At 41.4% G+C, this 21,590-nt stretch overlaps 1 protein-coding gene across 5 annotated transcripts in view; it reads left to right on the top strand.

The window, feature by feature from the left end:
• The window catches only part of MIDEAS (mitotic deacetylase associated SANT domain protein), a 201,317-nt gene extending 182,273 nt beyond the window's left edge, over positions 1-19,044 (top strand). For 4 of the 5 annotated variants that reach the window (XM_033953214.1, XM_033953216.1, XM_033953215.1 and 1 more), the window contains exons 8-13: positions 1,425-1,500; positions 2,786-2,874; positions 3,757-3,909; positions 7,687-7,875; positions 8,240-8,415; positions 15,797-19,044. In XM_033953214.1, coding sequence (XP_033809105.1) covers positions 1,425-1,500; positions 2,786-2,874; positions 3,757-3,909; positions 7,687-7,875; positions 8,240-8,415; positions 15,797-16,037 — 924 coding nt within the window. In that variant the 3' untranslated portion in view covers positions 16,038-19,044. Of the gene's footprint in view, positions 1-1,424; positions 1,501-2,785; positions 2,875-3,756; positions 3,910-7,686; positions 7,876-8,239; positions 8,420-15,796 lie in introns of those variants that run through there. The other variant, XM_033953218.1, reaches the window with a different exon arrangement.
• Positions 19,045-21,590: the final 2,546 nt, after the last annotated feature.

Genomic DNA, 21,590 nt, shown 5'->3' on the forward strand with positions numbered 1-21,590 from the left:
GGCCAAACCAAGGATGGATTTGAAACAAAGGCAAGCAAATTTGAACAGCACTTTTGCTTCTAGGGGCAGCCAATGGAGTTTTTGATAGTAGGGGGTTATGTGGTCCCATTTTTTTATACCGAAGATCAGTCACACTGCTGAATTTTATATTATTCGGAGTCTTTGAATGGTTTTCTTGAGAGAACTCAGATAGATGATGTTGCAATAGTCGAGCAGGTTTAAAATTGAGGATTGCACCAGTAATCGGAAGGATGCTGTGTCGAAGAACTTTCTGATGGTTCTTAATTTCCATAGTGTCAAGAAGCCTTTTTTGATCAGTATCTAGAGTGAGGTGAAGGTTCAGTGTCACTCCCAGGATTTTTATGGTGTCGACAGAAGGGAAGTTCTGTCTGTTCAGGGAAATTGAAGTGTCTTTGATTTTGTCGTTCAGGCTTGCCAGGAAGAATTTGGTTTTTTCCGGCATTGAGTTTGTTTGAACTCAGTCATCCATGATTTGATTTGCTTTAAAGTTAATGCTAGATGATTCCTTGTCTCAGGAGTCAGGCTAGTTAGGGGAAGGATTATGGTAATGTCATCGGCGTAGATGTAAAATTAGATTTTTAATTTTTGCAGTAGATTCACCAATGGGGAAAGGTAAATGTTGAATAGAGTGGGAGATAGGGGGGAACCCTGTGGGACTCTACATGGGTTTACCCAGCTGGAGGATTGATTATTGTCGCTATAGACTCGGTACGATCGTTTAGTCAAGAATCCTTGGAACCAATTTAATAATACCGGAGAGACCAATTGTTTCCAAGCAGTCAATTAGGATGGCATGATCGACCAAATCGAAAGCACTACTCAAGTCCAGCTGAAGGATTAGTGCACTAGAGCCTTGGCTGAATAGAGTCAGGAGGGAATCCAGCAATGAAGCAATAACTGTTTCTGTGCTGAATCCTGAGCCAAACAAAACCTGAGCCAAAACCACAGCTAAAATCAGACCTGTCTGCCCCCTAATCCTCTCTTTTTTTGGTATTGGGGGGGTGTCCTCAAAATCTTCTGACCTTAGGGCCCCAAGACAGATGAAGATAGAACTTGTGTGTTGCAGTGAAATAATTTGAGGTCAATGTAGGTTGCCTGTACTGGGGGCGAGGTCTCCAGGAAGATGAGCTGTGATCAGTTTAGGTTAAAAGTGCTGTTTGGGTGGGGGGGGGGGAGGAAGGGGAGGTCTGTAGTGAGATGATCTGTGGTCAGTTTAGGTTGCCTGTACTGGGAGAGAGTGCTGCAGTAAGATGAGCTGTGGTCACAGCCTTGCAGAACTGAGGTGCACAATGTATACTCCCTTCATTTGATTGCCAAAAATCAAGAAAAGTTTGCTCTTTTATTTGTCTTGTCTGCATTCTTCTCTCTCTCATACAATTCATGTTCTCTTTCTTCTCCATCAGTCTGCTTTGACCAAACTGCTGTTGAGAAGACCAAAGCGATCACGGACTCACCCACTGACGGACTATCACTATGCAGGTACGCAGAAGGGAGGAAGTAGGTGACCTTGCCAGTGTCCACTGTAGGAGATCCTAGCCAGAGAAGTGAAAGGGGAGATGTAGGTGACTGGGTTCTCAACTATTAAGGTTCCGGGTCTTCTGCTGAGGTCCTCCTCTTCTATCCATGACATCTCTGACCTTAAAGCAAATGTCACCTCAAGCTATTTAACTGTGATCGAGTAATAACTTCCATTATCTTCTATTGCCTTTTGGAAATAGTTATATAAAGCAGACATTGAAATTTAATAGCTGAAGTTGTCCAAATTTAAATATTACTGCTGTAAATGCATTTGGCTTAAAGATACAGTCCAATGATAGATCATTATTGATAGACAGTATATGCTGCAGTATATGAGTGTTAGATACAGAAGCCAAGTGTTGGGTGTTTTCTCAACTGAGGAAATCTGGGCTGATTCTGTGGCTCCTGCATCTTGCACTAGCAAGAGCTGAAAACACTACAGAGAAAGTAATTATTACCTTGGATGGGGTCCCTGCCATTACACAACAATGATAATGTACTGGGCAGGGTTCGGAAGGACTATCACTATAATGGTTTAGCTTTAAAGAGGTGATATCCAGGATAGGGCCTCAAGGTCCAACTTATGGCCCACATGCTTCACCTGTTGCTTATGGAGGCCATGTGCATATCTGATTGGGACACAAAGCAGGGATGGGTGTTTCTATTTGACAGCCCTTTTTGGACACCTTGACCCCAACTGCACACAGTCGTGTTTTGTTAGGTAGGCCTTGAGCTGATTCCTTGGTGCTTTGTTTTCTATGCAGTCCTGGGGGGGAGGGGTATTGGGTTGTTACGTTATTGTATGGTTGTCGTCTTTGCCATACAGTCATGGTTGTGTATTTTCCTCTAAGCGCTCCGTTGTTCTTGTATTATATTGTCCTCCATGACTGTATTTATTTGCTCAGTTAATAAATATGATCTAGAAAAAAAAAAAAAAAAAGAGTGATAGCCAAACAGAGAGAGAGAGAGCACCGGTTAAAAAGGACACCTAGAGGGGAAAACATCTTATAGAAATCCATGTCAGTGGGACAAAAATCTGATAGTTGAGAAAGTCTTTCATGGTGACTAGTAGTAGTGAACACAAAGCAGGATTAAGTTGAGTGGTACATTCTGCATGATTCTTTGTTTCTAGTGCAGCAGGAAGAGGAGCTCAAATTAGAGATGGAAGCAAGTAACAGATCAGGAAAGTTGAGCAGCTTACTTTCTTTATTTCATCCATTTTTAACCAAATCATTGTTTCCATTAGGCTCAGACAGATGGACGTTAGCTGAAAAAAGACTTTTCAACAAAGGTATTGCAGTCTATAAAAAAGACTTCCTCCTGGTGCAAAAGCTGGTAAGTTACTCCAACGTTGATGAAAACTCACATCCATTAATTGATCGCGTAGTCACAATGGGATTGAGAAACAAGACAAGCCCTTATAAGCAAGGTGATAATCTCATTGTAGAATGGGGCTCTATCAGGTGATGACCATAGATTAATGGGAAGAGAATGATTGCTCGCTTCTCATCTTCAAGAAGTAGAAAAGAACTGAACCAAATACCAGATGGGATGTGACTTGAGGTTTCCCATTGTCCTGGACACTAGGGGGAGGGCTAATCCTATAAATAGGTACTAACATTTATGCAACAGTTGCACATATAAATACTGGCACATATTCACATATTTACACATACAAACTTGTGTCTGCCTGATATGCACCTATGTGCTATTTTGTAAACACATCTTAGAGGAGGGTATGTACATGGGAGGTCTTTGGACAGGGCACACATTTAACATGCATATCTTATAGAATACGATAAATAAGTCTATGAAGAGTATAGTTTTTATTTATTTTTTGAAAATATTGTAGTCTGGGGTGGTTAACAGTAGGTTGGAGATTTGGTTATCTAGTTTTGCGGCTTGAGTAATTTTGTTGTGCGTGAATTCTCCTTTCTGAATAGAAGCGATGCTCAAGCCCTGAAGATATGAACGAGGGGCATATAGCATTAGATGTAGGAGGCCTCCCTGCACACTGGGCATGGACTTTGGGTCCTTATTTTATAAGAATATTTTCCATGGGCAAAAATAGAAGAAAAGATTTTGAGAAAAATTAATCTATTTTTAGAGGTTCTGTTTCTCTCATTTTCAGAGCTTCAGAGATCTTGAGAAGCAAAATCCAGCAGGAAAAGCATGGCACAGACTAACTTTGTTGCTTTTTATCTTTTCGCATTGCAGATAAAATCAAAAACAGTTTCCCAATGTGTGGAATTTTACTACACATACAAAAAGCAGGTGAAGATTGGCCGTAATGGGACATTAATCTTCGGTGATGTTGATAGAGATGATGATGATAGGACTGGTCGTTATGAGGCTGAAGTTGATATTAAGGTAATTTGCCAGATGATCAGCATAAAAGCTCTGTAAACATACAAAAGTCTTGTAAACTGAAGAGCATAAAAATAAAATTCTTTGTAAGACTGGACAGATGTGACTTACTTGCTGGCCCTTTAAATGGAACCATCTCCCCCATCAAAAGCGCTGATTTTCAACGAGAAATGGTTCCACCGTAGCAGCTCCTCAGTTCCTTTTTCAATGAACTTAATTTTCCATTACATTTTCCTTGAAAGGCCAGTAATAAAAATCAGCAAAGCCTTAAAAGATTAAGACCTTAGGTCAATCATCTAAAATATAATGTATTCTTTGGCTAGCAAATGTCTTCTGTACCTTTGAACTTCTTGGTTAATCAGAACCAGAGTTGGGATCTTGCAGCTCATAAGGATTTCTCCCTTATTTTAAATCCTTTCCAATTTACGTTGAGCCTGATGTACTAAGTTTTTATTCCCTGTAAGCACATAATGAGAACAAAGCTTTTGTGAATCAGACACTTAGGGCTCCTTTTACAAAGGTGCACTAGTGGTTTTAGCGTGTGCGCTAGCCCTACCACCTCCTTATAAGCAGGCAGTAGTTTTTCGGCTAGCGCACATGCTAAAAATGCTAGTGGACCTTGGTAAAAGGAGCCCTTAGTTCAGTCACTGAACAACAGGCTGGAAACCTGCAGTCACGGGCTCTAAATGTGACTGCTAGGTGCCATTGTTGTGCAGTGAATCAGGATGCCCTTCTTTCAGAATCAGACTTAGGTTTGCTGCATGGTAGTAATACAAAGCACTGCCACTGAATGACTAGGCCAGTCAGTGTCTAGGTTATTTTGATAAAAATTTTGAGAATAATAATCATTTAGAGCCAGTGGTCTTCACTAATTTTTAAGCACGGGCCATTTTGGGCCCAAAAGGGGTGAAGGAGAGCTGACAAATATGTTTCTACTTTGGGCCATGACACCAGTAACACATCTTGACATTCATTCCTACCAGAAGACCTGGCCTTGATCACACATGCAGAACACAGATAAACCCTGTGCAAAAATAGAACCACAAACTAAAAGTCCTAATATACACAAATGAAACCCTAGGATGCTAAGCTCTGCATGCAATACAACACCATAGAAACAGAAAGAACTGCATTTCTTCCTGAACAGTGCAAAATGTAGACAGCAGATGTAAATTCTCAAAACTGACAATATTTCAGTCACTAATTTGAAAATAAAATCATTTTTTCCTACCTTTGTTGTCTGGTGATTTTTATTTTTCTAATCATCTTTTCCCAGTCTCTGGTTGCACTTCTTTCTGACTGTGCTCTTAACTCTATTTTGAGGGCCTTCATGTGCATTTGCTGTATTTCTCTCCTCCTTCACTTTCTGCCCTACATCCATCTTTGGCATTAATATTCAATTTTCTTCAATTTTCCTGCTTCCTTCTCAAATCTGTCTACTTTTCCCACATCTTCCCTTCTCATCTGTCCACATGCATCATCTTTTCCCTCTCTCTGGCTTCCCCTCCTCTCCATCCATGTGTACCATCTTCTCGTCTCCTATTCCCATCTTTTCTTAAACTGTATTTTTCCATCTCTCTTCCCTTCCCTATCCCTGTGCACCATCTCCCCCCTCACTTTTCCCCTCTGGCATCTTTCTCCCCTCCTTCCCTTCCTCCCCCTTTGTGGGCTGGCATATCTCTCTCTGCCCTTCTCTTCCCCCTACCTTAGTCTGGAATCTCTCTCTCCTCTTTCCCTTCCCTGGCCTCTCTCCTTCCCTTTCTCTCTTCTTGTGGTCTGGTATCTCTCTCCTCTCCTTCCCTTCCTTTTCTATTTCTCTTCCCTTCCCTGGTCTGGCATTGCTCTCTCCTTCCTTTCTCCACCCCTCCAGTAGTCTGACACACTTCTCTCCTTCCTTTCTCCCTTCTTGTGATCTGGTATCTCATCTTCTCTTTTTCCCTTCACTCCTCCTCCCTGCCATAGTCTTACACTCTGTCCACCCCCTTCCCTTTCCTCTCCTGGAGGTCTGGCATCTCTTTATTTTTTTTCTCCCCATCCCCAGGGACCAGCATCTCTCTAGTAACCATTCTCCCCTCCACAGAATCTTGTAGTTCTTCATCTTTCTCCTTCCTGGCAGCTGCTCTTGCCCTCTTCAGGCCACTGGCAGTGTGAGTGAAGTAAACACGTTGTCTTGGACAGCTCGGAAGCTTTCTCTCTGCGGGGACAGGAAGCAGTAGCAGAGGAAAAGCTTCCGGGCTGCTTAAGGCAGCCCGATGAGTGAAAGAACAGCTACCAGGAAGGAGAAGCCTTGGATCCCACACGGGGATGTGGGTGGAACTGTGGACTGCAGTACAGGCTGCCCAGAAGGCCACTAATAAAGAGGGTCATTCTGACAGGCTATGAAGCGTGCAGGCCTGTGGGGCCTATAAGATGAGTTTTAAAGGGAACATTTTCTCTTTGGAAATACCATGATTTCTGTTGCTGTGGAGAAGTTTATGCCCCATACACTTTGCAGATGCAAAAGCAAATTAATATCTAGCATACATTTTACTATCCCACAGCCTCCAGCACCACCCCTATAAGCAGTGAAACAAAAACAGGAAGGAGACTCAGACTTCTGCTATACACTGTGGTGATACTGCCTCCACATCCAAGCAGCAAGGCATCAAATACTGTGAAGAGATTTAGACACAGAGAGAGGGGTATTTAAGACACTTGTTTTGGTGCAATAACATATGGAAAAGAATAACTTGTTTTCACTTTACTTATTGAGAAATACTTGGATAAGCTATTTGTGGTGATGAAGCACCAAGATTCTGTAGGTTTATGTCCCTCTAATCTGTCCTGTAACTTCCATATTTTATGTTTCTGTACCTTTGTATAAAGGTAAAAGTCGAAGGGTTATACAAATATTATTTTTGTTCATGCTAGTACAGATACAGTGGCTTGTTCCTAGGCTAAAAAGGAAAAAAAAAAGTTTTGCTTCTTGTGTCGTACAGATCCACTGATGCCTAAGCACAGTAGAGGCTTATCTCGTACAGATCCACTGATGCCTAAGCACAGTAGAGGCTTATCTCGTACAGATCCACTGATGCCTAAGCACAGTAGAGGCTTATCTCGTACAGATCCACTGATGTCTAAGCACAGTAGAGGCTTATCTCAGAGTTAAACAGGTTTTAAGGGTGGTTAAAACTGACCTAAACAGAGCATCAGAATATGGGAAATGACAAAAAAGATACTTATTCTAAGGGTTGCTCAAATATATAATTTTTTTGTGAGATCTTCCCTTTAAACTGAATAAGCTTGGACCATGCCCTCGTTGCCTAGGTAGATGGTATCCTCTGTTTCCTCTTCTAGTCTTTTTACTTAGAGAATTGATGACTAGATTGTCTTCTCCATTGCCCACCTAGCCAATTGGAGTTCATGGGGCACTCGTGAGACCTTGCAGTGTTTCTGCTCTTCCTGGGCATCCAGATATACCTTCTTAAGTGGTTTCATACCCGAAGGAGGTACAGTCTTTGGTCTCCATCTGTGTTACTCTGTGGCGTGTATTTTTTCTCATGGATCTGAAGTCTTTGATCTCCGACGAGGTTACCTTGCAATGCCTGTCTAGGTTCTTAATCTTTATAATTTTTAACTATATGTGATTCTGCAACTTCTCTTCCTGGTTATTCCATCTGTTTATTGTACTAAGGACAAAAATGACTCTTCACTATATAGCAATATTACTTCTGCTTGCCTTTAAACCAAAGCTCTTCTAATAAAGGCTGAGTTTATTTTCTTTTGGCTTTTGTCTGAAAGAGTTCTCGTCGACTTGAAGGTGTTCACCCTCCCAGAGGAGAGGCTTACAGAGAGGACCCTGAGGCCTCAGACTCCAGGATGGAGACGGAGGTACAGATGCAAGTAAAGAGTGAGAAAGAAGAGATCCAGGATCAGACCAGGACCATTGTTCCACCAAAAGTCACCCAGACACTACAAGCCAATGAAATTGTATGTTGTTTGGAGCTTTAACTGCACCTTCTGGAGGGGGGGGGGGGAGGGAGGGGAATTGTAGACATTCTGGTTAAGTGTGAGGTAAGAACGAGTTGTGCATTGGTGCTAAGGGAAGAGACTCTCGCATGTTTCTGCCTTTAGCATACTGCTGATGGATCCTAGTTGAGTAGGAGACATGAACTTGAGTTCTCCCACCCCCAGCTCCTCGAGTGCATTGCTAGGGGATTCTAGTTTAACATATAACTTTGTGGGAGGGGGTTGTCAAGGCAGGAGACCTGAGCTCATCACTCTCCATTTTTTACATTATATGCAGAGATTCCTGTTTGCTCTTTTGTTTTTAAGCATATTTTTCCTTCGCTAGGCTAATGACTTACTGGTCCTCAGAAGCCACGATCCTAACAGCAGAACTTTAGAGAAACCAAGGGAAGCCACTACAGTGAGATCACGAAAGACTACACCAGCAGAACGAAAAAAGCCCGATACGGTCTACAAACCCCCAGACCAGGAGTGCACCTTCCCATGTAAAAAATGTGGCAAGTAAGTGAGACTTCAGTAGACAAGGATGTTCAGAGAGAAGGAAATCTGTTCTCCAAAACAGTGGTTCCCAAGCCTGTTCTGGAGGACCACCAGCCAGTCAGCTTTTCAGGATAGCCCTAATGAATATGCATGGGACAGATTTGCATGCCTGTCACCTCTTTTATGCATATTCATTTGGGCTATTCCAAAAACTTGACTGGCTGGTGATCCTCCAGGACAGGGTTAGGAACCACTGCTCTAAAACACTGTAAAGAGTCAGATATACTGATGTTAAGTTGACATCATACAAATGATGGAGCCTGGTTTGTCAGCAGAATGTCAGCATTGGAAGATGAGTAGAACCCATTGGAAGGGAGGATAGGAAGATGGAAAGGGGTTATGTATACCCTAGAAGAAAGGAGGGACAGGGGAGATACAATTCAGATGTTCAAATATTTGAAAGGTATTAACGTAGAACAAAATCTTTTCCAGAGAAAGGAAAATGGTAAAACCAGAAGACATCATTTGAGGTTGAGGGGTGGGAGACTCAAGAACAATGTAAGGAGATTTTTCTTTACGGAGAGGGTGGTGGATGCCTGGAATGCGCTCCCGAGAGAGGTGGTGGAGAGGAAAACGGTGACTGAGTTCAAAGAAGCATGGGATGAACACAGAGGATCTAGAATTAGAAAATAATATTAAATATTGAACTAAGGCCAGTACTGGGCAGACTTGCCGTTTGGGGGAGGATGGGCTGGAGAGGGCTTAAAGGGCTGGGAGGGTGTAGATGGGCTGGAGTAGGTTTTGATGGAGATTTTGGCAGTTGGAACCCAAGCACAGTACCAGGTAGAGCTTTGGATTCTTGCCCAGAAATAGCTAAGAAGAAGAGAGAAAATTTTTTTTTTTAAAAATTTAAATTGAATCAGGTTGGGCAAACTGGATTCGAGTCTTTATCTGCCGTCATCTACTATGTTACATATGTTACTATGTAATGTGTTTTTTTTTTTTTTTTTTAATATTCTTTATTCATTTTCAAAATTACATTAAGTGTAAAATATATTCATTCACAGTAACAATAAATATATCACTTATAAACAATCATTGGTACATTATATAAATTTTTATCCCTTCCCCTTTCCCATCCCTCCCATCCATATCTTCCATTATTCTATAATATATGTAATAATAAAAATACCCCCCTCCCTATATCCTGAACTGATAAATAAAAGGGAAATAATTTTACTTAATCCTTACAATATTTTGTTAATGGTTTCCACACATCCTGAAATTTCTTAAAGTATCCCCTTTGTAAAGCAATAAATCTTTCCATTTTATAGATATGGCATAAAGAATTCCACCAAAAGTTATAATTTAATCTCTTCCAATCCTTCCAATTATATGTAATTTGCTGAATGGCATCCCCAGTCATTATTAGTAATAATTTATTGTTGTTAGCAGAAATCTGAAATTGGTTTAAGAGATATTTGGAGCATTGAGATTAAGCATGAAATTACTGCATCTCAATGGCCACGAATTTGGTCTTGGAGGATGAAATGTACGGTGTCTGCATCTATGAGACAAACTTGGTTTTTTCTGTTACATAGAGCGTTATGGACCCCTGTTAGGTTGCAAAAATTAGATAGTTCTTTGTCTAATAGATGCTGGCATTGTCATCTAGAAGTAGGAACTTTAGATCATTTATTGTTTCATTGCCCATATATTATGAATTTTTGGAAATCAATTTGGGACCAAATTAATAATTTATTAGATAACCCAGTGGCATTATCTTATGATACTGTGATATTTGGTATGGAAATGAGAGCAAAAAGTCAGATTTCTGCTAACTATGTAATGTTTTTAATTGTAGAATGGTGTAGAAAGACATGATCCACCATAAATCTAAATTAAACTGGATAAAATTGGAAGAATGGGCAAGGGTTTGGGGAAAAAAGCTTTCTTATGAAAGTGGAAAATCCTTCATCTGGGTTGTGAGGTGGCAGGATTGCAATCAACCCAGCCGCTACTCCTGAAAGGCACAGGGGCAGTCAGTCCTTTGATTTGGAGAGGGGGAGGCCTAGAGATAGACAGGGGAGGGGATAACATAATCCCTTTTCATTCCTGGTGCGTGAAAAATAATCTTTCCTGTTGGGATTGCTGAAGTCCCACCAGACCTTATCCTTGTGTTGCTGCAGTACAAAAGAAGTCAGTGGCGTGCCACTGGCCGCCAATGCTAGAATGTAATGTAATGTAATGTAATTTATTTCTTATATACCGCTACATCCGTTAGGTTCTAAGCGGTTTGCAGAAAATATACATTAAGATTAGAAATAAGAAAGGTACTTGAAAAATTCCCTTACTGTCCCGAAGGCTCACAATCTAACTAAAGTACCTGGAGGGTAATAGAGAAGTGAAAAGTAGAGTTAGAGGAAAAATAAAAATAAAATAAACATTTTAACAAGACAGCATTGATCTAAATACTTTGGAAGGTAGAAGAGAGGAGAGAAAGGAATAGAAGCAGAAGGGGGAGCCGTTGAACAGTAGAATTCTGGAGAAATTTAAATGATAGAAATAGAATAAAATAAAGACAAAAGGCAAAACAATAGATAAGATTAAAGATAAATCATAAGCTGGAAAGAAAAATAAAATAAAACTTTGTCTTCAATCCACGGTTTCAGCGTCAGTGATGAAGTGGAGCAAGTAAGTTTAGGAGGAGCGATTGATGTTTCCATAAAGGGCTTCTTCAGGGAAGAGACTTGGCCGACAGTCCCAGGATGCCTATGTCTCCTCCCCTGCGATGTTCTCCCATCCATGCATGAAGAACTGAGCATGCGTGAGGAGTTGTATTGGTGACTGGAGGTAAGCCTCTGATTTACAAGCAGAGCAAGGACAAGGGGAGTAGTAGTTCAGCAAATAATTTTTTTGGATGGCTAGGCCTCGGCATCCCTGCATCCATTTAACGGAAGCTGCACATTTGGAGGAGACTTGAGCCCAAAATTTTTTTGGGGGGAATCCAGGCTCCCAAGTCCCCCCCCAACCTCCCATTTGCTACACCACTGTTAAGGCAGTAAGGAGAGAAGTGGGAAATAGTGTGTGGATGAAAGAAACAATGATACTGTACTCAGCTGAGGGTGTCTAATACTCTATGAAAGCTGTGGCAATAGAGCTGGTCAGATGATTTGAGTAATAGTAATCCAGTTTTTATTATTAAAAGGTGGTGATAAGATAGGGGTGGGTGGGTGAGGAGGAGGGGTAGAAGGGTCTGGATGTTGGATAAAGCATAGGAACTTGGATTGAATTGGATATTTTAGATTTAATTACTTAACATAAGAATTGCCACTGGTGGGTCAGACCAGTGGTCCATCATGCCCAGCAGTCCGCTCACGTGACAGCCCCTAGGTCAAAGACCAGTGCCCTAACCGAGACCAGCCCTATCTGTGTACATTCCGGTTCAGCCTAAACTTGTCTTTCCAGATCTGAACTCAAGGTGAATTAGTTTTGGGTACAGTAAGGAGATAGCTCCTTGCTTTCACTCAAACATTTTTAGCCAAAATAATGGAAGGTAAAGTTGTTTGCCAACAGTTATAAAAAGTGCCAATGAGATGATAAAGCGGATGGAATGACTTCCCTATTAAAAAGACTAAAGAGAGAAAAAATATAGTGGTACCTTGGATTACGAGCATAATCCGTTCCAGGAGCATGCTCGTAATCCAAAACGCTCGTTTATCAAAGCAAAGTTCCCCATAGAAAATAGTGACAACACCGACAGAACCCGGGGTCTGTGCCTGTCGGGTGCCAGGTGCTGCAGCGCCATCTCCTCTGTCCACCTCCTCCGTCCGTCATCCGAAGAAGAACCCCACAGTGCAGCTTCGGGGGGGATGCATCTAATGTCTGCCAGCTGCCGGAGAACCCCGCAGTGCCACTTCAGAGTGATGCCTCCACGTCGGATGCCCCGGCATGCTGGAGAGCCCCCAACCAAGCCCACGCAGCCGAGCGCCGCTCCACCCGCACACCGCGCATGACACGCACAACACCGATGATTGAAGCTGTGTGCGTCACACGCAACATGCAGACAGGACGGCACCCGGCTACGCAGGCCCAGACAGAGGCCCTCCAACTTGCGGAAGGCACCCAACATGGAAGGCTGGCCGGAAGACGGAAGAGGAATCCCCCAAAGTGGCGCTTCCTGGGCTGTAAGTGCTCGTTTATCGGGGCAGTGCTCGGTTTGCGAGTCAAAAGTTTGCTGAATGTTTTGCTCGTCTTGCAAAACACTCGCAAACCAAAGTTCCACTGTATTTTTCTTATTTCCCTGTTTTTTCTTTAATCTTGCCCCTTTAAAAAATGATTTCTCTTTAATGGGGTTTAGATAGAGATACAGGTTAAAGTTTTCCTTATTATTTTTCATTGTAATTCTACTTTCTTTGACAAGTGTATGCTGCTTTTTTTTTTTTAATATAAATCTTTATTCATTTTTTTAACTCATAATAAGTATAACACAAATACAATCATTTTATACTTTAACATTACTTATTATATCATCAAATTATAGCTTTCATCAAATATCCCCCCCTTATATCCAACAATTAATCATAAGCAGAATAAATCATAAAATATCCCCACCCCACCCTAAATGTGTATGAATAAAAGGGAATTAATGTTTATTCTATGCAATACTTTCAATCTTTACAGTATCTAGTTAATGACTCCCAAATAACCTGAAATTTCTTAAAATTTCCTTGCTGCACGGCAATTATCCTTTCCATTTTGAAAATGTGACACAGAGTTCCACCAAAAGCTATAATTCAGCCTATCCCAATTTTTCCAATTATTTGTAATCTGTTGTATGGCAACCCCTGTTATAATGAGTAGAAGCTTATTATTATTAGAGGATATTTGGCTTTTTGCCCTCATTGACATGCCAAACAATACGGACAAGTATATGCTTTTAACAATTGAATAAATTTGTAAAAGAAAAAAGAAAAGACTAAAGAGGCTAGGGCTCTTTAGCTTAGAAAAGAGACTGCTGAAGGGAGATATGATAGAGGTCTATAAAATACTGAATGGAGTGCAATGGGTAGATGTGAATCGCTTGTGTACTCCTTCCAAAAATACTAGGACTGGGGGCAAGCAATGAAGCTACTAAGTAGTAAATTGAAAACAAATCAGAGAGAATATTTCTTCACTCAGTGTGTAATTAAACTCTGGAATTTGTTGCCAAAGAATGTGGTAAAAGCAATTAGTGTAGCAGGGTTTAAAAGGTTTGGATAATTTCCTTAAAGAAAAGTCCTTAAGCCGTGGCTTATTTCTAGGATAAGCAGTATAAAATCTGTTTTACTCTGTAGGGATCTTGCCAGATATTTGTGACTCGAATGCTGGACTTGGGGAACCTTTTGGTCTGTCCTAGTATGGCAATGTTTGTTCTTGTGTGTATGTAATATAGCCCACGAAGAAAACAACAAAAAATGGCTTCTAGATTGGAAGTGATATCTCACAAGTGGACATGCTTCTATGGCTGTCAGCTGGAATGTATCCTGAGCAGCACTGCCTAATACAGGGGTTGGCAGCCTGCAGCTTGCGAGCCACATGTGGCTGCGTTTGTCCAGGCACTGACCCTTTAATCTCCCTTCCAACCCCACAACCCCCCCCCTGGGCTTACCGAGGTAGCAGGTGGTCCAGTGGGGGCTTTGTGCAGAAGTACGGCCCTCTTGCTCCTGCTTCCTCATGGCTGCCTTCTAAAATAGCTGTCGTGACCTCTAGCAGCTGCTTGTGGCATTTCCTGTAGTACTGTAAGCTGCCGTGAGAGGTTGCGGTAGCCTTTTTAAAAGGAAGCCTCAAGGAGGCAGGAGCAAGAGTACCACACTCCTGCCAGATCAACAAGTACCTCAATAGGCCCCGTAGGAGTGGGATTGTGGGGTTGGGAGGGAAATTAAAGGGTCGGGGCTTGGAGAGGGGAGAGAACCTTGGCTATGGGTTGAAGGGAGGGGCAGGGGAGGGAGGGAAGAGAGGTGCAGAGACTTGCAAGGCGTTGGAGGGGAGAGAAGCTACATCTTGTGGCTCTTTGTAAATCTTGGGTCAAATATTTTGAATAAAAAGGTTGCCAACCCCTGGTCTAGGATAACTGGGCAGAATGGATGGGCCATTGGTCTTTCTCTGCTGCCCTCTACTGTACGGGCTGTATGTGATAGCCTAAAAGTGAAACATGAAATGCCTAATTAAGATTTGTTTGCTGAGGTGGGACTGGGCAGGGTTAGCCTGAGTGCGTTGCAGTACTGGAGGGAAGAGGAAGGCTGTTGCTGCTTCTGCCTTTGTGCCCTCGTCCTCTTCCCATCAGTTATCAGTGTAGAGGGTGCACCTCAAAGGGTTTTCCCCATTCTGGTCTTAAGCTGATGAGGGTCCTTTGAATTGTTGAATCATGCTGGAGGGAGCGCTGATAATAGGATGGGAGTAAAAGAAAACAAGAGGCATTGGTTTTGAATATTATAGGGAGGTCCTTTGATTTGCAGAAGAAATTTGTATGTTTTTGGAGGAGTCTTTGGCTTACATATGGTCATACATTGCTTCTCATTTCAATAGATAAAAACATTAAGAGACTTTAGTAGATTCTCTTATATGAATAATAACATAAGACTCTAAACAAAATGAATTTAGAAGAGTAGGCATATTGGGTGAGGAATTGGAAGTGATAAAAAATAGGATAAGCATTCATAGTCTCCATACAAAAAGAGACAGCGTTGATAATGTCTTGACTGCTCTCTGCATGGGGCAGTAGTAAGGTCTGAGGTTCTTGACATGTCATTGTTAATCACTGGGAGGGATTTTCATGTGTCGGTTTTGTGAGATCTTTGTGAAATGGTGAGACCTGAAACATGGGTCAGGGTGCCAGAGAAAGGTCCCTTTCTCCAAGAGAGAGAAAATCTGCCAGATACTGGTAGAGATCATGGACCCAGATGTTAAGTTACGCTGTTGTCATCACATTTCTAAAATTTTAATAGGAAACAGCTTGTCAATGAGAACCAATATAAAATACCTTCAGATACTGGACATAGCCTCAGCTGGTGGTCTGTAAAGGTAAGATGGGCTTCATAAGATTGTTGTACAATCCTGCAGACAAATTCACAAAGGCTTAGTGAAGTGGTTCCTAAACCTGATCCTGGAGGCACCCAGCTGTTCAGATTTTCAAGATATCCACAACAAATAGTCATGAGACAGATTTGCATGCAGTGAGTAGCAGTGCATGCAAATAGCTCTCATGAATATTCATTGTGGATATCTTGAAAACCAGGACCCAGATCTGGGTTACTGGCTTAGTGAATCAGGCTGCAGGCTGAAGTCTCTTTGAAAGGTTTTTTGACAAACAACATAACCTTAAATTCTGAATGAGTCTCTCTCTCTCTCTTCCACCTATCAGAGTATTCTTTAAAGTGAAAAGCCGCAGTGCTCACATGAAGAGCCACGCAGAGCAAGAGAAGAAGGCAGCTGCACTGATACAGAAGCAGAATGAACAGGCCGCGGCGGCAGCAATAGCAGTAGCAACAATGGCAGCACGTCACCACATACGACAGGAAGAGAGCAGTAACAGTGATAGTGAGAGCAGCTGCAGCAGTGACAGTGGAAGCAACTCGGACAGTTCGGATGGAGGGCAGATGTAGTTTGAACGCTGCGGGGCTGGTTCCTCGCTCAATCACTCCCTGCCAATCCTCTACCTTCTATGAACTGAGTTTTACCGGATCTCTGCTAAAATGAATCAAACCTACCTGAACATTAGATTGTATGCGTGAACTTGGGACTGCTCTTTTTAAAGAAAATATTTTTTATATTTATTTAAAAAGGTAAGTTTCTAGGTGCAGAGGGAGATTCTGTACCCCTTCACTCTGGTCTCTGAGATGCAGTGGATGGAGGAGTGCCGTAGGCCTCTGAAACTTCTCATGATATTGACTTGGGAGATTTCTCCCTTCCTGCCTTGAGGAGTGCTGGAACTCTGCTTTCTTCTGCTTTATATAAGACAAGACTTGCACCCATATTCTACAGTGCCTGGGGGTGACTAGTAGAGGTTCCAGGGAGAGATTCTCTGTTGCTCAATTGCTGGACAGCAAATACCTTTTCTGTGAAGAATGCCATTGAGACAGTGAATGTTGGTACACAGACGTGACACAAGTTCATTTAAAATTTGCTGTGTGCTGCATTGAGATGTTGCCACTGGGTAAAATGATATTTCTCCATGACAAGTTGTATTGTAGTGAGGTATCATTGCAGCGGCTTTTCAATAAACTAGTGTCACTGCTGTGGCAGGAGTCCGAGTTCCTTGTTAAAACAATAATTATAATACTTTAGTAATGTACAGGTGAAGGGCTAAACCTACAAACTTCTGGAGACTGCCAAAGTTGGGCATCCTTGTTTAGCCAGAAGCCATTAATCTTCTCCATTTATATATGGTAGCTACAGCTTTAACTCACGGTTCAATGTCCAGCTATCCTTGCTAGCTCTTGAAATGTCACTTGGTGTGCTGGCATGGCACAAGTGTCTATGCCACACCGGAACCTTGCAGAGAGTTCATATGATTTTGGCTACAGATCCAAGAGTTTAATTCTGTCCCTTGCACACAGGAGCCATTTTGAATGCACCCTGTGGTGTTGTCGTCGTCATCTAGCTCTGTATTGGGAAGGTTCTCAAGCCATCCTTGGTCTCTGTGTACTTTGAGGTGGGGACGAGAGCCGTTTCCTTACTGTACCATGTGTGAACAGCTGTGAGGATCTAGCGGGGAGCAACAAATAGGAGGAGCTTTGGGACTGAAATCACCTGCAAGTGTCTGTGGGGCTAGAGGAGAGCCACAGCTGCAAGGTGGTATCTCACTTTCCCCACACAGTTATGGGGCTTTACTTTGGCTACTGGAATGGAAGGTTCTAGCCTGTAGTCAGCTACAAACACTGTATGGGCTCTGCCATGAGAAAGGGAACACATTAAGCATCACAGGAGGAAGCCTTCCCCTGTCCAGACCAGAAATGAAAGGGACTATAGCACAAGGAAAAGAGTGTAAAAAATTTAAAAACCGCTCAATGCACAGTGAGATTTATATATAGAAATATTATATATAAATTCTTTATATATTTTTGTGTGCTTGTTTGTTTTGTAAAACCCCAAAGTGAATTTTTTTTATTCTTTATCTGTGCAGAAGACAATCAGCTTTTTTTGTGATAGTGATGGGAGGGAGAGAATGGGATAGCTGGAATCTGTGACATTGTATTAAAGCAGTCATGCCATCCAGTTATGGCAGTGTTTTCACTGGCTCCACCTAAAGTAACAAAATTTATTGTAGCAAGATTGAAAACATGCCAGGGTGACTGTTTTTGAAATGATTTAATCTTTAGAAAAAAAAATCCTCCAAAAATTTGCCGCCACATTTAGAAAGGTGGACTAATCCAAAATTTATAAATTTTTCTATTATTAACATTCTCTTTTGGCTGTCCAGAGTGTTACAAAACTGTGGAAACCCAGTGCCTGTGTTGTAGGAAGCTGGGGTTTGTTTCTCTTTATTTAGTTTTCTTGTTCCTGGTTTCTACCATCTCCCTTGATGGTGCAATACTGTTGTCAGATAGAGGAGAACCACCACCTTGGGACACCCTATATAATTGTCCATCTTTCTCTGTACTGGAACTAGGTCATCCTTTTTAGGTGCACATTTAATTCAAATGTGTATCAGGGTTGTTAATGCGCATTTTGCCACATGGCCCATTGTGCTAATCATTAGCAAATGGCCTCTCTCTCTTTGTGTTTTGTCTAAAATAGAACCATTCTGGGAAACCCTTCATGCATGTTGCCATCCTTGATAGCTGATGTGAATTTATCTGTAAATAAAGCACATATCTAGTTCCCTCTTGTTAGTGCAGAAAGAAGACTGCACAGACCCAAGATGGGTAAGAGACAAGATGTAACTAGGTATTATGATGCTGTACATTGGCAAGAAGAAAGGGACACTGCTGCAGCACTCCAGAAAGGAAATCAGCCCCCCACCAGTGCCACAACCCCCCCCCAACAGTCCTAGTCCAAGAGAAACCTCTTTCAGTACTGAAATAAAACTGACCCCCAGGTGATGACAAAAAGTCTGGCAAATTCCATTGCAGGTGACATAGCAGCACAGCTCAAAATTAGGGTTGTGGAGTTAGTACACCAAACCTTTAACTCTGACTCCTCTCTCTTTCTACTGTCTGACTCTGATTCCTGTTATGTATAGTAAATCTAATAGAAACTTGATTAATTACAGAAACATAGGACCTTTCTTTTTGTGCAAAATTAGGATTAATAGACCACAAAATATATTTATTTGAACAAAGAACCTGCACAAAAAATGTTGTCGGATGAAAATATGCAATATACAGTTGTAAGGTTTTTTTGGGGGGTTTTATTTTAATTTTGAAGCTGAAGCTAAAGTTGGTACATTTTTACCAACGCTGACTCTGCCCAAAATTGACTCTGCCTTTGACTCCACAGCCCTGCTCAGAATCCTGAGGATGGGAGTATTTTATGTATTATAATAGCCTGAATTTTTTTTATAACAAAAGATATAAAGAAATGTAAGTAATTATCAAACACGTCTTGCTCTTTTGTTGGAGGGATAAGACGTAGTAGTGCTTGGCTTTGTTAAACAAAATGATCTCTGTCCAGTAGTGTCCTGCATTCTTTTTTTTTGTTTTGTTTTAATTTATTCAACAAAAAGGTTCAACAATATGTATCATTGTGTGAAAACATATGTGAACCCTTTAAGATGAGGTCACCACTTATTCAATAACTTCAACTTAACTTTTCCTGCATTAATCAAGCTCATACATCATCCTTATGAATTTTGACCCATTTTCCATAAAAAACTGTTTCAACTTTGTGATATTTGAGGACTTTATTTTGCATGAAAAATTTACTTCTGGTCCAGATACACCATTTCTTTTTTTTTTTTTTAATTATCAAATCTTTATTCAAATATTATACTTGTCATACAAATTTAGAATAACAATTCACAAAGCAATATCTTTAGGACAAACCTACCTCATATATTATGCCTTAAATTTTCCGCCAGTCCCTCTTATTTTATTTTCACCCACATCCTCTCCTGTTATACATCGTTTCTATTTTTCTATATCAAGGATTTTTAAGTTAGTCCTGAGGACAACCCAGCCAGTCAGGTTTTCAGGAAAACTTAACATACATGAGAGATTTGCATATGCTGCTTCCATTGTAAGCAGATCTCTTATTTATAGTGGATATCATAGAAATTTGGCTATCTGGGTTGAGAATTCCTGTTTTGTATTAAAAATACTTCACAATCCCACCTGTCACTCAGCAATAGCTGCTGGGTGATGAAGTAATTTGAAGGCCATGCCAAAGATGACTCAGGTTCTGGTTGGGAGTAGGGATCTAAGAAAAGGAGAAACAAGTGTATGTGAATAGAAACCTAGAGAGGATTGTCTCGCTCGCTTGGTCACTGAGGATTTTGGGGGTTATGGTCCTAGGAGGAAAGAGCAGCAGAACGTCGTCTCTAACTCGGTGCCTAGTGCAGATCCTACAATTATATAAACATTTTACACACAAAATTCTAGTCCAGCTACTTTTTTGTATTTAGCTTACACCTTTCCCCCCATATGTTGCATTCATTATTTTAGGTGCAGCACTGCAGTTTTCTTCTGATAGACCTGACAGTTTTCCATAGAGCAAGAAAATGTATAACCTGCTATTCAAATTGGAATACATACAACATAAGAGCGCTGGCTAGCTTCTCTGGGCTTGCTAAGCATAGAAACATGACGGCAGATAAGGCCAAATGGCCATTCTAGTCTGCTCATCCACAGTAATCATTATCTCTTTCTCTGAGAGATCACACATGCCTATCCTAGGTCCTCTTGAATTTAGACACAGTCTCTGTTTCTACCACCTCTTCCAGAAGACTGTTCCATGCATCTACCATCCTTTCTGCAAAAAAGTATTTCCTCAGATAACTCCGGAGCCTATCACCTCTTAACTTCATCCTATGCCCTCTCATTGCAGAGTTTCCTTTCAAATGAGAAACTCGACTCAGGCACATTTATATTATATTATATTTAAACATCTCTATCATATCTCCCCTCTCCTGCCTTTCCTCCAAAGTATAAAGATTGAGATCTTTAAGTCTGTCCCTATACGCCTTATCACGAAGACCACACACCATTTAGTAGCCTTCCTCTGGACAGACTCCATCTTTTTGAAGGTGCGGCCTCCAGAATTCTACACAATATTCTAAATGAGGTCTCGCCAGAGTCTTAAAGAGAGGCATCAATACCTCCTTTTTCCTACTGGCCACACTTCTCCCTATGCAACCCTAGCATCCTTCTAGCTTTTGCCGTCACCTTTTCAACCTGTTTGGCCACTTTAAGATCATCACATACAATCCCACCCAAGTCCCGCTCTTCTGTCATGCATATAAGTTCTTCACCCCCTAAACCAGGGGTGTCAAAGTCACTCCTTAAGGGCAGAAATCCAGTTGGGTTTTCAGGATTTTCCCCCAATGAATATGCATGAGATCTATTAGCATACAATGAAAGCAGTGCATGCAAATAGATCTCATGCATATTCATTGGGGAAATACCCAACTGGATTGTGGCCCTCGAGGAAGGCCTTTGACAACCCTGCCCTAAACTGTAACTGTTCCCTCGGGTTTTTGCAGGCCAAATGCATTTCTTAGCATTAAATTTTAGCTGCAAAATTTCAGACCATTATTCAAGCTTCACCAGGTTTTTCTTCATGATATTCACACCATCCGGCGTGTCTACTCTATTGCAGATTTTGGTATCATCCGCAAAGAGGCAAGTCTTACCCAACAACCCTTCAGCAATATCATTTATAAAAATGTTAAAAAGAACAGGCCCAAGAACAGAACCTTGAGGCACACCACTGGTTACATCTCTTTCCTCAGAGCGATCTCCATTGATCACTACCCTCTGTCGCCTTCCACTCATCCAGTTCCTGACCCAGCCTGTCACTTTGGGATCCATTCCGAGGACACTCAGTTTATTTATTAGACGTCAAGATGTGTATTTAGATTTTAGCAAAACCTTTGACAGTGTTCCACACAAACAGATATCCTCTATCCAATTCTCTGGTCACCCAGTCAAAAAAATTGATCGGATCAAGATTGTCTAACAAGACCTACCTCTAGTGAATCCATGTTGCCTCTGGTCCAC

This window comes from Geotrypetes seraphini, chromosome 7 (assembly GCF_902459505.1).
Source record: "Geotrypetes seraphini chromosome 7, aGeoSer1.1, whole genome shotgun sequence".
NCBI classification, from domain to species: Eukaryota; Metazoa; Chordata; class Amphibia; order Gymnophiona; family Dermophiidae; genus Geotrypetes; species Geotrypetes seraphini.